The sequence below is a fragment of the Scyliorhinus canicula genome, chromosome 4 (assembly GCF_902713615.1).
Source record: "Scyliorhinus canicula chromosome 4, sScyCan1.1, whole genome shotgun sequence".
NCBI lineage: Eukaryota > Metazoa > Chordata > Chondrichthyes > Carcharhiniformes > Scyliorhinidae > Scyliorhinus > Scyliorhinus canicula.
In genome coordinates this window covers 91,420,142-91,434,478 of record NC_052149.1, presented here as the reverse complement: position 1 = coordinate 91,434,478, position 14,337 = coordinate 91,420,142, and the positions used below count along the sequence as shown (strand labels likewise).

Genomic DNA, 14,337 nt, shown 5'->3' with positions numbered 1-14,337 from the left:
ATAAATACGCTATTTCAAAGAACAAACAAAGAACAAAGAAAAGTACAGCACAGGAACAGGCCCTTCGGCCCTCCAAGCCTGCGCCGACCATGCTGCCCGTCTAAACTAAATCTTCTACAGTCCGGGGTCCGTATCCCCCTCTTCCCATCCTATTCATGTATTTGTCAAGACACCCTTAAAAGTCACTATCGTTTGGAAACTACTTTAGTCACAGAGTTAAGAACTTTTCTATATTGGCCCGGATGAGCAGGTTGTTTGAGGGGATGGAGGATGGGTGTGGGGACTGTGCGGGGGGGCCTGCGAACCATGTCCATATGTTTTGGGCATGTCTGAGGCGGAGGGGTTTCTGGCAGGGGTTTGCTGATGTCATGTCCAAATTATTAACGGTGACGGTGGTAACGAGTCCAGAGTTGGCGATCTTTGGCGTGTCGGAAGATCCCGGAGCCCAGGGGGTGAGAGAGGCCGATATTCTGGCCTTTGCCTCTCTGGTGGCCCGGCGACAGATCCTACTAGGATGGAGGGACTTGGAGCCCCCAAAGTCGGGGATATGGGTTAGCAACATGGCGAGATTTCTCAGACTTGAGAAAATCAAGTTTGCCTTGAGGGGATCGCTGCCGGCATTTGCCCAGAGGTGGCAGCCGTTCATCAGCTTTTTCGAGAAACAAAGCTGTCAGGAGGGGGGCGAAAGGGAGGTCTGGGGAGTTTAGTTAAGGTTAGGAAGGCCAGTGGAAAGGGGGACTGGGGAAGGAGGTCCTGTTTGTGTAAGCCATGTTGGCTGGGGTTTGTTATTGAGTGGGTGTGTTATTTATCTTGTTTTGTTCCTTTTGATACCTGGTGGTTAAAATTTTAAATGCATTAATAAAATATTTCTAGCCAGGGAAGTGGGATGGAAATTGGAGGAGAAGGGAAATTAAGACACTATAAAAGATTTGTTTCTTGGGGGTCGGTTTGTAGGATTGAAGGAGCTGGGAGCGAAGTATGGGCTGGAGCAGGGGGAAATGTTTAGATACATGCAGGGTCGAGATTTTGCCAGAAAGGAGATACAGAGCTTCGTGGTGGAGTTGGCCTCCACATTGCCGGCGGAGGTGCTGACGACAGGGGGACTGGAGAAGGGGGTAGTGTCGGCGGTTTACGGGGCTATTTTGGGCACCACTGGAAGGGATCAAAGCAAAGTGGGAGGAAGAGTTGGGAGAGGGTATGGAGGAGGGGTTTTGGTGTGAGGTGCTCCGGAGTGTGAACGTCTTCACCTCGTGCGGGAGGTTGGGGCTAATACAGCTGAAGGTGGTGTATAGAGCACACCTCACAAGGGGGAGGCTGAGCCGGCTCTTTGAGGGGGTAGAAGATGTGTGTGAACGTTCCGGGGGGGGGGGGGGGGGGGGGGGGGGCTGCAAATCACGTTCATATGTTTTGGTCCCGTCCAAAGCTGGAGGATTACTGGAAGGAGGTTTTTAGGGTGATCTCTAAAGTGGTGCACGTGAAACTGTAGTGTGTAGTGGCCTCCTCGGGAGGCCATATTCGAGGTGCTGTACCAGCAACACGGAAATGGGCGCAGAGGCAGATGTTGTAGCCTTTGCCTCGTTGATCGCCCAAAGGCGGATCGTGTTGGGATGGAGAAAGCAATCTCTCAACCCTGTGCCCTGGTGTGGTGGGGGGACCTGTTGGAATTCTTGACTCTTGAGAAGGTTAAGTTTGAACTGAGGGGAAGGGTGGACGGGTTCTACAATTCATGGGCGTTATTCATTATGCACTTTGAAGAATTAGATAAAATCGAACATTGGTTTGGGGGAGGGGGCGTTGGGGGGAGGAAACCGTATGTGTTAATGATGACTGTGGGTGATTCCTGATTCCTTTTTGTTATTTGTTTATGTTAACATGGGTCAGCACGGTAGCATAGTGGTTAGCACAGTTGCTTCACAGCTCCAGGGTCCCAAGTTTGATTCCCGGCTTGGGTCACTGGAGTCTGCACGTTCTCCCCGTGTCTGCGTGGGTTTCCTCCCGGCGCTCCGGTTTCCTCTCTCAGTCCAAAAATGTGGAGGTTAGGTGGATTGGCCATGCTAAATTGCCCTTAGTATCCAAAAAGATTGGGTGAGGTTACTGGGTTATGGGGATAGGGTGGAGGGTGCTCTTTCCGAGGGCCGGTACAGACTCAACGGCCGAATGGCCTCTTCTGCACTGTAAATTCTATGATAAATTCTATGAACTTGCGGGCTGTTGTTTGGCGGTTGGTGGGAGGATGGGATTGTTGTTATTGATATGGGGATTGACATTGCATTCATTGCTGCTTATTGTTTATTATGGGTTGGTGCAAATATGGGAGAAAATGTGAAAAAGGAGAATAAAAATATTTTTTTAAAGAAGGTTTCTATTTGGACAAAGGGAGGTTACAGTGGTTCTCTGTCAATTGTGCTGTACAGTTAATGTCCATTTATTTAAGGCTGTGCTTTGTTGATTTTTGTGGTTTCGTGCACAGGAGAATGCTAGTTTCAGAAATAATTTGGAATCTGTTGAAAGGAAGGGCAGAAACCAGATTAAAAAACCAGGCCAATTGGAGAAACAAACTGGAGTCCACACTGGCCCTGTTTAATCATGCAGGGTTTTACCTTATGTACCAGGTGATCTCCACCCCAGCCATGAACAGGTCCTGATCTCCCTTGAAAGTATACAAGTGTTTAACGCATGTGCTGGTAATCTGTTCCAAGGTCTGATGTTTAGATTTTTAACTGTTTGCCTGAAGTTAAATCGTAAATCAGCATTTTCAGAAAGAAAGAGTCTGGTGTTTTCCTGAGCAAAAACAAATTATTGCTTTGAGCGAGCAATTTCTAGAATGTACAGTATTATTGATGAAATATCACTGTTCTACATTGATGGGATATCCGATCTTAACTTAACGTAACTTATTTGAATTTTGCATAAATCTTTCTCTGCATTTTCAAATTTAAACAATTCTTTTGCCACTGATGTATAATTTAACTTAAATGTAAAATCCCATGTTAGTCTTTGTTTCAAATATTGTAATATAAAAGTGGGTGAAGTATGTAATAAATTTTGTCAATTTCCCTGTATGTCATTAAAGATATTCAGAGATACTGAATATTGTTCATATTGTATGCGAATGGAGTAACATCAGCTCTTTTGATTATTAAACACTTCACAGGTGAAATAATGTAGATCATTATTTTCAAACTTTGAGATGAATTATTAATACTTATTTGTTCCATAGGCTTTCACTAATCTGGAAAGAACCAAAGAACATGAAGATTTCCGTTGAAGAAACCAGCATTAGTTACATGTTGCACCAATTGCTGGTTATTGGAAATTTCAATCAAATGGCCTCAAATATTTTTCGTAATGAAGTGCAACTCACTTCTTGACTTTGTTAACATTTGAAGTGTTCGCATGCATCTTGTGAACAAAGCGTCAGATTGAACACAAAGTAAATCTGTTATCAGAAAAAAACATGCAACGTGATGCAAATTTTAAAAGTTATTCATTTCAGGCATTCAGTGTGTACTTCTATTTTTCAATTTAATTTTAATCTATAGTAGCTTTAGCTATTTATTTTTTTAATAACACATTTGTATGAGTAGCACCAAATTCAATTAAGGCTAATTGTCTAACATTATATCAATTTTTCCATTGAAAATTTCTTTAATTTAGCCTGGAAGTAGCATTTGCTAGTCCATTGTTTGTTCCCCAGACTGGAATGGTGTTTTGGGAATTCTATAGATGGCACAAACTTAGAGCTCCGGTGTAAATCTTAGGCTATCATCAATGCATCAGGAGGTTCAGTTTTGGCACTGAATGTTACTTCCACTAGTACCAATAGGATTAGTGCTGGTTTATCATTAATTTGTTTAGATTCAGTACTGTCATGCAGATACTTGGCTGAAAAAAATTATTTTCTGCTAAGGAAACGGAAGAAATGTCTATAACTTGGTCATATGTCAGTTCCTTTTGGTGCACTGAGATTATGCTGTTGTGATGTTTCACTGAGTGGCATCTGAAATATAAACAAACCTGAAGTTAGTCAAAACCAGCTAAAGACGGAAACAGGGCTTGAATGTGAGGCCTTGCTGCATGAATCTACTTTGTCTGGTCAGTGGCCTAAGATAGTTGCATCCTATGTGATGTGCTGCTATTTTCTCGAGTTCTCTTTTCAATAGTATTTTGAGTGCATTGCGCCATGTTTTCCATTTCTAACAATCAAAACATTTATATGTATAATAGTTGAGCTTCAATGTATGTGCTTTTGTTTCACTTTGCTGTTGATTTGAACAGATCTCTTTTAAATCTGAAGAATTCACATTGGAGAACTGACAAAAGTTAAGTGAGGCTGTATTCAAAATGGCAAACTAGTAAAGTCTCTTGGATTAGTGACAGAATTCTGAGTTATTCATTGGACACAGAAACTTGGCAACACAGAAATTAATTATGTGGTTTTAAAATTTATAAGTATTTTAAAAATCAAGATGGAGATTTTCATGGCTAATTATTTTATATTGTTTATGGCAGTGGCAATTCTTCTAACATAATACTAGTAGGAAAAGTAGATATTTTTTAATGAACACCCGAAGACTATTTTGCAGCATCCACGAACTGCTTGCATAAAAAGAAAAACACAATTTAAATTTGATAGTGGTTTCACATAATGTAGTTATTATTTCTGTTCATACTATAATTGACTGTGGTTGCTTTTATTTGTTTCCCAGCTGAAGTAAAAAGCCTGTTTTTGCATTAATTTCTAAAGTTGGCATAGTAAAGACACTCAAATTCTTGATGCAAACATTTTAAAAGTAATTTTTAAGGAGTCCTATAGAAAGGAGTTGATTTGTCATTTATAAACATGTATTACAGGCCTGGTTTTAGTATGTTCATGAAATTAAACTTTTCATACAAACTTAAAAGAAATCATTTATGCTTAGCTTACCTCTTTTGGGAAAGCTTTCTTTTCCTTATTGCTCTGTATTTTTCTCCTCTCGGGAATTTATCCAATTCTGTTTTGAAAGTTACTATTGAATCTATTTCCACAACCCTTTTAAGGCAATGCATTCCAGAACACTTTAATTCTGAGTTTCTATCAAAATCCTTTTCAGTTTTGAACACTTTGAGAACCACAGCCTTTTCAGTATTTTCACATAACTGAAGTCCCTCATTCCTGTCAGTCCCTCTGCACCCTCTTCAAGACCTTGATATCATCCCTAAAATGCACTACCCAAAATTGGATATAACACTCCTGCTGGAGTGGTGGGGGTCTCATGACCGAGTACATAGAGAAACTGGCTGGGATTCTCTGATCCAAATTTGTCCTGCTACTGTTGCCAGCGAGAACGGAGAGCTTGGCGCTCAGCCAAATCCCCATTCACTGCAGCGGGACCGGAGAAACCCAGCCACTGTTCGCATTGCTGGAAGGGTCAATAATTGGAGGGCACTCATTTACAATGAATAGTAAAAAAAAAAACCTCATGAAATTATCAAATTTCCTCACAAGCTTCTCCTTTCTAAGGAGAATAGCCCCAGATTTTCCAATCTATCCAAATAACTGAAGTCCCTCATCCTTGGAATCATTCTTGTAAATCTTGTCGGCACCCTCTGTAAAACCTACATCCTTCCTAAATTGTGTTGCCCAGCATTGAATACAAAATTCCAGTTGAGTCAAAATCAAGCCAGTGTTTTAAAGTAGTGCATTATAACTTAATTTTGAATTCTATGGACTGAATTTTCATTCCAGGGTCATGAACCAGATCTTAACCTCCTAATGTGATAGCCATTAATTGGTCTGGAACCAAGTTTGGCACCTAATTAGGGCCATCAAGCATAGGCTGGAGCTAAGCAATTAAAATTTAAAAGGAAAACAGTAGTCATGGCTGAGTTGGCCATTGCTTTCAGAAATGTATATGCAGCAAGAGCAGAGGGCCAGTAATGGTTTTGGGAGCCATTCCTAAGCAGCCTCACATTTTTCTACTGCTGCCCTCGGCCAGATAGAGGCTGTGGCAGGCGGGAGATTTGTTCCTCTATCTGGGAGAAGAGCGGCTTTGAACCAGGCCAAGGCAGCATGACGGCATGGGTGCCTGCAGCCTCATGTATCTCTCTCAAGAGCCCAAATATTCTCTTCTCACAAAATCAAGCCTCTCAACTCTTGTAATGGCCACTCATGAGCAACAGAGTTTAAATCTCCCCTTTTGGACAGCTTTTTCACACTCCAGTCATAAGCACTACAGGCTCCCTGCTGTGTTCCCACCAGCAATTCTTAAAATGTTTCCTAGACCCACCGTGCTCCCCATTTGAAAATTGCTATTTGTTGCTTCCAGCACCCTAACTTTTGCACTGTCCAAAGTGCTGTATTAAAACATTTGCAGCAATCTTTCATAGTTAGGTCACTGAAGCTATACTAGTTGGACACTGAATAATTTTTTGTTTTGTCCAGTGCCTTAAACAAATGTGACAGAATTCAGATTTGGAGGCAGCATTCTTTAATGTTCCATCTATAATAAAAATACGTTTTGAAGTCATGATTCCACAACACACTACATCATTGCAAAAACAAAACATGACAAATATCTCGTTGTTGCACTGAAAGGCAATAGTGATCAACACTTGAGAAAAATTAACTTGTCGTCCTTGCCTACCCAAAAATATAAAATGTAATAAGTACTCTATTCTACCATTATTCAATGTTTTCTTTGACTAAAGTAAGTAAAGTCACCATAGCCCCAGATGACCATATGTTGCTTTCCCCTTTGGTGTGGGGTGGGGAGCTGACTGGCAGTAATTTAACCTGAGGATCACAACACCTCAGACCAGTGGCATGGTTGAGAAGTCAGAGCCTTCATGAATAACATCAGCTGGTACAAGAGTTGAACCCACGCTGTTGACCACCCTCTGCATCATAAACCACCTGTCCAGCCAGCTAAGCTAAACTGGTCCTCTTTTATATTGACTAATAATGAATAGAATTATTGTTCCTTTTGCTGTGGAAGTACGAGGTATTTTCGAACAAAGCTGCCTGGGATCCTTAAAAAAAAATTAAACATGTATACTTGTCTATCTCATCTTAGTACTTTGATGAAATAAGACATTACCTCAATCTTGGCATGCCTGTCCATTGCTTCTACTGCATATCATTGTCATAAAGACTATGAACAATTAAAGAAATATATTTAGTTATTCCCCAAAATTGCTTCTCGTAGAGATAAAAGTAAAGTAAACCGAAATGTGAAATGCTATAGAATTGTAGAAGGAAAACCATTTCTTCAGCATGCCTAGTTACATTGCTTTTTATCTTGAGATTTGAATTTGAAAAAAAAATCTGCCCGTTAGTTAATTTGTGCAGAATTTCCACAAGTTGAAGAACATTTTTGTTTAATCCTTTTACAAATGTACCTTACAAAAGCAGGACCAATGATTTGGGAGCTAGATTTGGAGCCTTAAATATGAAAACTCAATACTGACCCCACCCACAAAAACAAGTGTAAATTATGTAAAACACGTTATAAATGCCCAGTATAGGATTTGCAATCAAGAACTAAAAAAATTTTTACAGCAACAGTTACAAAAAAATCCACAAATCATGCATTTACAAGAGAGAACATCAGCACAAGACTGGCAGTAGAACACAGCTACAAATATTTTTGTACCTCACAAAATAGTTCTGTTTTTAATAACAATGATTTCCTGTATTAACTAAATGTGAAAAACTAAAAGCCTAAAGGGTATTTTTTTTTAAAAATGAAGGCAATTGCAATTTTCTGCTGCTAACAAATCTGGTAAAATGAATTTAGTTATCAATATTTGTTGATGTAGCATCTGAAAAAAATCAGGATAATCTTTTACTTGTCATGATCAATAGATCAGTGATAATAAAAAGTTTTCAGTTTAAAAAATATAGAATCCTAGCAAACCTTTTTGATCAGTTTATAAATTAATAGATATTGTTTACTACCTTTTCAAGTCATTCAAATTCCTGTAAAATTTGGAACAGAACATTAAAAAAAAACTTAAAAGCAACATACACTTGTGGACAATAGAAGACAGGACTGACTTCACTCCAAAGTGGTGTGAATTTTACCAAATCCAAACCATTAATTTAAATTTCCCTGGAATAATTAGTTTTTAAAGAATTATAAGTAAACATGTTCATTCAGTTCAATGGGAGAGGTTCCTCTTTTTTTCTATCATGTTGAAGGGAAGTGCAACCCGTTGTTCATTCATCCGTTTGGCCTGAGATCGCAGGATTAGGCTAAAGAAGTCTTCGTCAGGAACAGTAATACATTTACGTGCAGGCTGTGGTGGTGCACATCTCTGGTCATCTAGCCTAGAGCCCTGAAGAAAGCACAATTGATTAAAGATACTGAAAGAATAATTTTTTAATTATATTTGAAGGTACTAGAAATTTAAGTCACTCACAATTAAGGATGTTCTCCTCTGAAGTTTTAATATTTAAGCCACCTGGTATTTTTTTGAAATTAAACAAGCATAGCTGAGCATCTGAGTGAAAACCGGGGGAAGTTTGGTGAGAGGGTGGGGAGGTAGGTCTTTTCCTTTTCTTTTTTTATCTTTTCACCATGTAGGAATTGGTTCTTGCTCTACTATAGCGAAAGGGGCTAACTGTTTAGTGAATATCTGATAGGCAGTTAAAGTTCCAGATAGTGTGTTCCAGTCGCAATGTTCAAAATGGCATATAAATGGGTGGTAAAATTAATATATAGAAATAAGCAACATAAATGTGAATAAAACCTAAGTAATTCATTCAAATACATTATGGATGGCAAACAGGTAATGTATCATGACCGCAGCATGTGGAAGCTCTCGGATGCCAGTGTGACATCTGCATTGTGGTTCGGGAAGCTTCAGCTCAGTTATTGAACTGGAGGCTGAGCTGCAAGCGCTGCAACACATAGGGGGAAAGTTAACTGGATGCTTTGGTCAGGGACAAGAGAGTGAGGCTTGTAAGGAGACAGAGGGCAGGTGTGCATAAATATCATCAGCCTCTGCAATTGTCCAACAGGTTTGAGGTTCTCTCAGCTTGTTTGGATGACAGTGGAGGCTACAGGGTGGATGAGCAAACTGACCATGGAAACCATTCAAGTGGGGGAGCAAAAAGGAATGTAGTGGTAGTGGGGGACAGTATAATGAGGGGGAGGGGGGAGAGATAGACACTGTTCTCTACATCAAAAGTCCAAATGGCTGTGGTGCTAGGGTTCAGGACATCGGTTCAGGGCTGGAGAGGAACTTGCAGTGGAAGGGGAAGGAGACAATTGTCGTAGTCCATGTTGGTACCAACGACACTGGTAGAAGTAGGAAAAAGATTCTGGACTAGGAAAGAGGTTCTGCATAGAGAGTATGAAGAGCTAGGCACTATCTTAAACAACAGAACCTCCAAAGGTTATAATCTCTAGATTACCTGAGCCACATGCAAATTGACAGCGCGTGTGTAAAATTAGAGCGATAAATATGGAGCTCAAAGTCTGGTGTGAGAGAAGTAGGTTCCAATTTGTAGGATAATAATACCAGTGGGGCAAGTGAAGGCTGTACCATTGGGATGGTCTGCACCTGAAACCGCATAATTAGGGTGAGAGTTTTAGACTGAATAGTGGGGGGCAAGAGATGTGGTAGATCAAAGAGTAAAGACAAGGGATTAATATGAAAAATTAAAAACAGACCGGGACGATAAAGAACTGAGTACAAGTCTAAGAGTAAATCAACAGATAAGGCTAGAGGCTACAAACATAATAAAAAAGATAAAACGTATGGCTCTGTAACTCAAATGCACATAGCATTCAAAACAAAACAGATGAACTCATACTTAATTATCTTTATTTGCCGTAAGATCCAGTAGCAATTGCAGAGACATGGTTCTAGGATGGTATTGATTGGGGCCTGAATATTGACGAGTACATGATTTTAGGAAGTGAGAAAAAGGTGGAAGAGTGATTCTGTTAATTAAAGACAGCATTAGCACAATGAGGATGACCCAAGTTCAAGAAAGCAGGATATAGAAGCAGCTTGGGTAGAGATGAGTGATAAATGACTTGAGAGTGGCATTTAAAAAAAAATCATTTATGGGATATGGGATTCGCTGGTTAGACCAGCATTTATTGCCCATCCCTAGTTGCCTTCTGAAGGTGATGGTGAGTTGCCTCCTTGAACTGCTACAGTCCCTGAGATGAAGGTACACCCACAGTGCTGTTGGGGAGGGAGTTCCAGGATTTTGATCCAGCAACGGTGAAGGAACAGTGTCATATTTCCAAGAGGGGAACTTCCTGGTGGTGGGGTTCCCAGGTTTCTTCTGCTCTTGTCCTTCCAGATGTAGTGGACGTAGGTTTGGAAGGTGCTGTCTAAGGAACTGTGGCATGTTACTGCAGTGCATCTTGTAGATGGTACACACGGCTGTCACTGTTCATCGGTGGTGGAGGGTTTGAATATTTGTGGAAGTGGGGAGCTATCAAGTGGATTGCTTTGTCCCAGATGGTGTCGGACGTGAGTGTTGTTGGAGCTGCAGTTATCCAGGCAAGTGGAGAGTATTCCATTACACTCCTGCATTGTACCTTGTAGATGATTGATGGGCTTTGGGAGCCTCAGGAGGTGAGTTACTCACCTTTGACCTGCTCTGGTAGCCACAGTATTAATATGGCTAATCCAGTTCATTTTCTGGTCAATGGTAACACCCAGGATGTTGATTGTGGGTGATGCCGTGATGGTAATGCCATTGAATGTCAAGGGGCGATGGTTAGATTCTCTCTTGTAGGAGATGGTCATTGCCTGGCACTTGTATGGTTCCAATGTAACTTGCCACTTTTCAGCCCAAGCCTGGATATTGTTCAGGTTTTGCTGCATTTGGACATGGACTGCTTCATTATCGGAGTTGTTGCGAATGGTGCTGAACATTGTATCCCCACTTCTGACCTTATGATGGAAGGGAGGCCATTGATGAAGCAGCTGAAGATGGTTGGGCCTAGGACACAATCTGGGCCACCTAAAACTCATCACACAAGGAACATCTCAGAAAGGTATGGCAACTATCACGGGGGATTTTAATGTGCATATAGACTGGAATAATCAGATGGACAAAGGTAGCTTAATAATAATAATCGCTTATTGTCACAAGCCGGCATCAATGAAGTTACCGTGGAAAAAACCCTAGTTGCCACATTCCGGCGTCTAGATAACATTCACACAATGTTTTCAGGATAATTTCTTAGATGAACACATTCTGGAGCAAACCAGGGTGAATGCTATACTAGACCTTCCATAGTGCAATAAGATGGGATTAATTAATGATCTCCTTGTGAAGACGTGAACGCAGAGATAGAAGCGCTTCTCCTGGGGAGCCGGCTTATGGTTTATCAGACGATGAGTGTTATGAGCAAGAAGCAGCAGTCTGGCTGGGAGGTGTTTTGAAGTGCAACAGAGGGAAATATGGCGCAGGGTTCTGTAGCATCTTTGCCCACTCTGGTCTATTGAGCAACTGGTAGACTTGAATGCTACGTTCTCAGAGGACCTAGCTACGGTGATGGAGCTGCTTAGGGCAGCTATTGAAATAGTGGAGCGGAAGCTGGAGTTGGAGTTCAGTGCTCCAGAAGTTGGAGGAGTCGGTGGTGGAACATGACGACCGGCTGGTCTTGTTGGAGGCAGAGATGGTGCTTGTGGTGGAGGGCCAGAAACAGTTGAGGGAGAAGGTGGAGGACCTGGAGCATCGCTCCAGGAGACAGAACCTTTGGTTTGTGGGGCTGCCTGAAGGGATTGAGGGAGCACAGGCCACATAATATGTGGCGAATATGTTTGAGATGTTGGTGGGAGAGAGATTCTTTAGCTGTCTGCCCCGAGGTAGATAGAGTGCACAGGACATTGAGGAGGAGGCCGAGGGCAATGGTGGTGCTGTTGCATCGTTTTCTCGGTAAGATGATTCTGAGGCAGGCGAAGGAGACGGGAAAGTACACCTGGGAAGGAACCCAGGACTTGGGTGCAGAGTTGGCCATGCGGCAGGCCGGGTTCAATCGGATCAAAGCAGCTCTCTCCAAGGAAGGAACGAAGTTAGGGGTGTTGTATCCTGCTCGTTTGTGGGTCATGCACCAGAATTGTGGGGTACAAGCTTAACATGGGGAAAAGTGAGGTAATCCCAATTAATGCCTGGGGGCAGGAGAGGAGGTTGCAGGAACTGGTGCTCCAATTGGTCAGGACGAGTTTTTGTTACCTTGGGATACAGGTGGCATGGAGTTGGGCCCAGCTGCATAAACTTGACGCAGTTGGGGAATGAAATTAAGACAGCCTTTATGAAGTGGGATGTGCTGCCATTGTCATTGGCTGGTCGGGTCCAGATGGTAAAGATGACAGTGTTGTCAGTTTTTTTGTGTGTTTCAGAACCTCTGATTTTTGTGACCAAGTCCTTTTTTAGGAAGGTTAATAGGATGATTGAGGTTTGTGTAGGTGGGGAAGGCGCAAGTGGGAGGAGCTGGGTGGTGGCGCTGGAATGAAGATTTGCGGAGGATTAATGCAACCTCGTCATGTGCAATACTAAGCCTCATCCAGTTTTAATTGGTGCACATGGCCCACATGAAGATGTCCAGGTTGAGTCAGTTCTTTTCGGGGATGTAAGATCAGTGTGCGGGGGGGAATCATGTGCGGGGGGGGAATATTTTGGGCGTGCTCAAGGTTGATGGGGTTTTGGATGGGATTTGCAAACGTAATGTCAAAGGTTTTGGGGGTAGAGATAGCCCCGAGTCCGGAGGTGGTGATATCTGGAGTATCGGAGGATCCAAGAGTACAGGTGGGGAGAGAGGCCGACGTCTTGGTCTTTGCCTCCCTGATGGTCCAGAGGCAGATTTTGATGTGCTGGCGGGATTTGGAGCCGGTGAAAGCAGGGGTATTGGTGAACGATTTGGCAGAATTTTTTGCATTTGGAGAATATCAAGTTCGTCGTTCAAGGTGGAAGCTGTTCATCAACTTCTTTCAGGAATATTGAGTCGTGGGAAGGGGATGTTCATTTTTTTTCTGCGTTTGGGCTGGGGGTTTGGGTGAAAAACTAGAACGGGGCCTGGTTGCGTAGGGAGGGTAGGGTTGTTTTCTGTTGCTACGGTTGGCTAGTGAACTGGCAATTTAGGTTAAGGGACGTTTAAGGGGATATTTCGGAGTGCACAATAGATATTTGAACAAAAAGAAAAATTAAGCAGAGGACCCACCATCCATGGTTAACTTTAAAAAAAAAGGTTTGGCAGGTGTGAAAATTAGGCATAATATTAAAAAGCAGCAAAGAACAATTAAAAGAAATCAGGAGGGGAGCTAATTAGAGGATGAGAGAAAGCTAGAGTTTCTTTGGACACTTACAAAGAGTTAATAAAGTGAGTGTTGGTCCTATTGAAAGTGAGTTAATAATGGAAAATAAGGAGATGGACTGAACATATTTTGCATTGGTCTTCATAGAGGACACAAGTAACATCCTTGAAATGACTAAGTCAAGAATTGCAAGGGAGGGAGAAAATTATCACCAGGGAAGTGGTGTGTTGCAAATTGTTGGAACTGTAGCTTGACAAGTTCCTGATCATGATGGATTTCATCAGAGGGTTTAAAAGAAGCGGCTAGTTAGAAAGTTGATATGTTGGTTTTAATTTTCCATAATTCACTAGATTTGGGGAAATTTCCATTAGATTGGAAGAAGGCAAATGTTAAGGAAGTAGACACACACAACCCCTCTATCACACTCAACCCCCCCCCCTCCACACAGACTCCTGACCTCCTCACGCACACAGACTTTAACCCCCCTCAAGCACACATGCTCTTAACCCCTGCCACGCCCATACTCTACTGCCCCAAACACCCATTTCTCTCCCGCATACATGTGTTCTACCCACCCCTCAACAAAAATGATCTATACTCCCACACATACTCTACCGCCCCAAACACATTCTAACTCTCCTCCCTCCCCGCCCGCCCCCAACACATCCTCCTCCAGTTCCGCATGCACTTCTCCCTACACCCCCTTTTTTTTTTGGAGAATAATCAAGTTACATTTGCTAATTTCCTGCATCTAGGAAACTTAGGAAAATTAAAATCAGTGCATCAACTAAAACTAATGTATCAACTATCGGCCATGTCTTTCAAGACTTTGGGGTGAAGTCTATCCAGACCAGTGGATTGATTGGTCAGCCCACCTTGGGAAAACATGGTTGCTAAATATGTTGAGGACATTAAATCGGTCCAAAAAGTCTTTGGATGGGTGAAGTGAGTGGACAAATAGTGGAAGATGATATTTAAATGTGGAAAAATATGAAGACACCCACTTTGGCCAGAAGGATAGAAAAGCAACATCTCATTTAAATGGAGAGATTGCAGAACTCTACACAA

The 14,337-nt window shown here is 42.0% G+C and overlaps 2 protein-coding genes across 6 annotated transcripts in view; one reads left to right on the top strand and one right to left on the bottom strand.

Annotated features, from left to right (window-relative positions):
* The window catches only part of clcc1 (chloride channel CLIC-like 1), a 61,325-nt gene extending 56,428 nt beyond the window's left edge, over positions 1 to 4,897 (top strand). For all 3 annotated transcript variants that reach the window (XM_038794805.1, XM_038794803.1, XM_038794804.1), the window contains one exon: positions 3,221 to 4,897. In XM_038794805.1, coding sequence (XP_038650733.1) covers positions 3,221 to 3,268 — 48 coding nt within the window. In that variant the 3' untranslated portion in view covers positions 3,269 to 4,897. The remainder of the gene's footprint in view (positions 1 to 3,220) is intronic.
* A 1,556-nt stretch (positions 4,898 to 6,453) lies between these two features.
* gpsm2 (G protein signaling modulator 2) overlaps positions 6,454 to 14,337 on the bottom strand; it is a 106,848-nt gene continuing 98,964 nt past the window's right edge. For all 3 annotated transcript variants that reach the window (XM_038794800.1, XM_038794799.1, XM_038794801.1), the window contains exon 15: positions 6,454 to 8,319. In XM_038794800.1, coding sequence (XP_038650728.1) covers positions 8,143 to 8,319 — 177 coding nt within the window. In that variant the 3' untranslated portion in view covers positions 6,454 to 8,142. The remainder of the gene's footprint in view (positions 8,320 to 14,337) is intronic.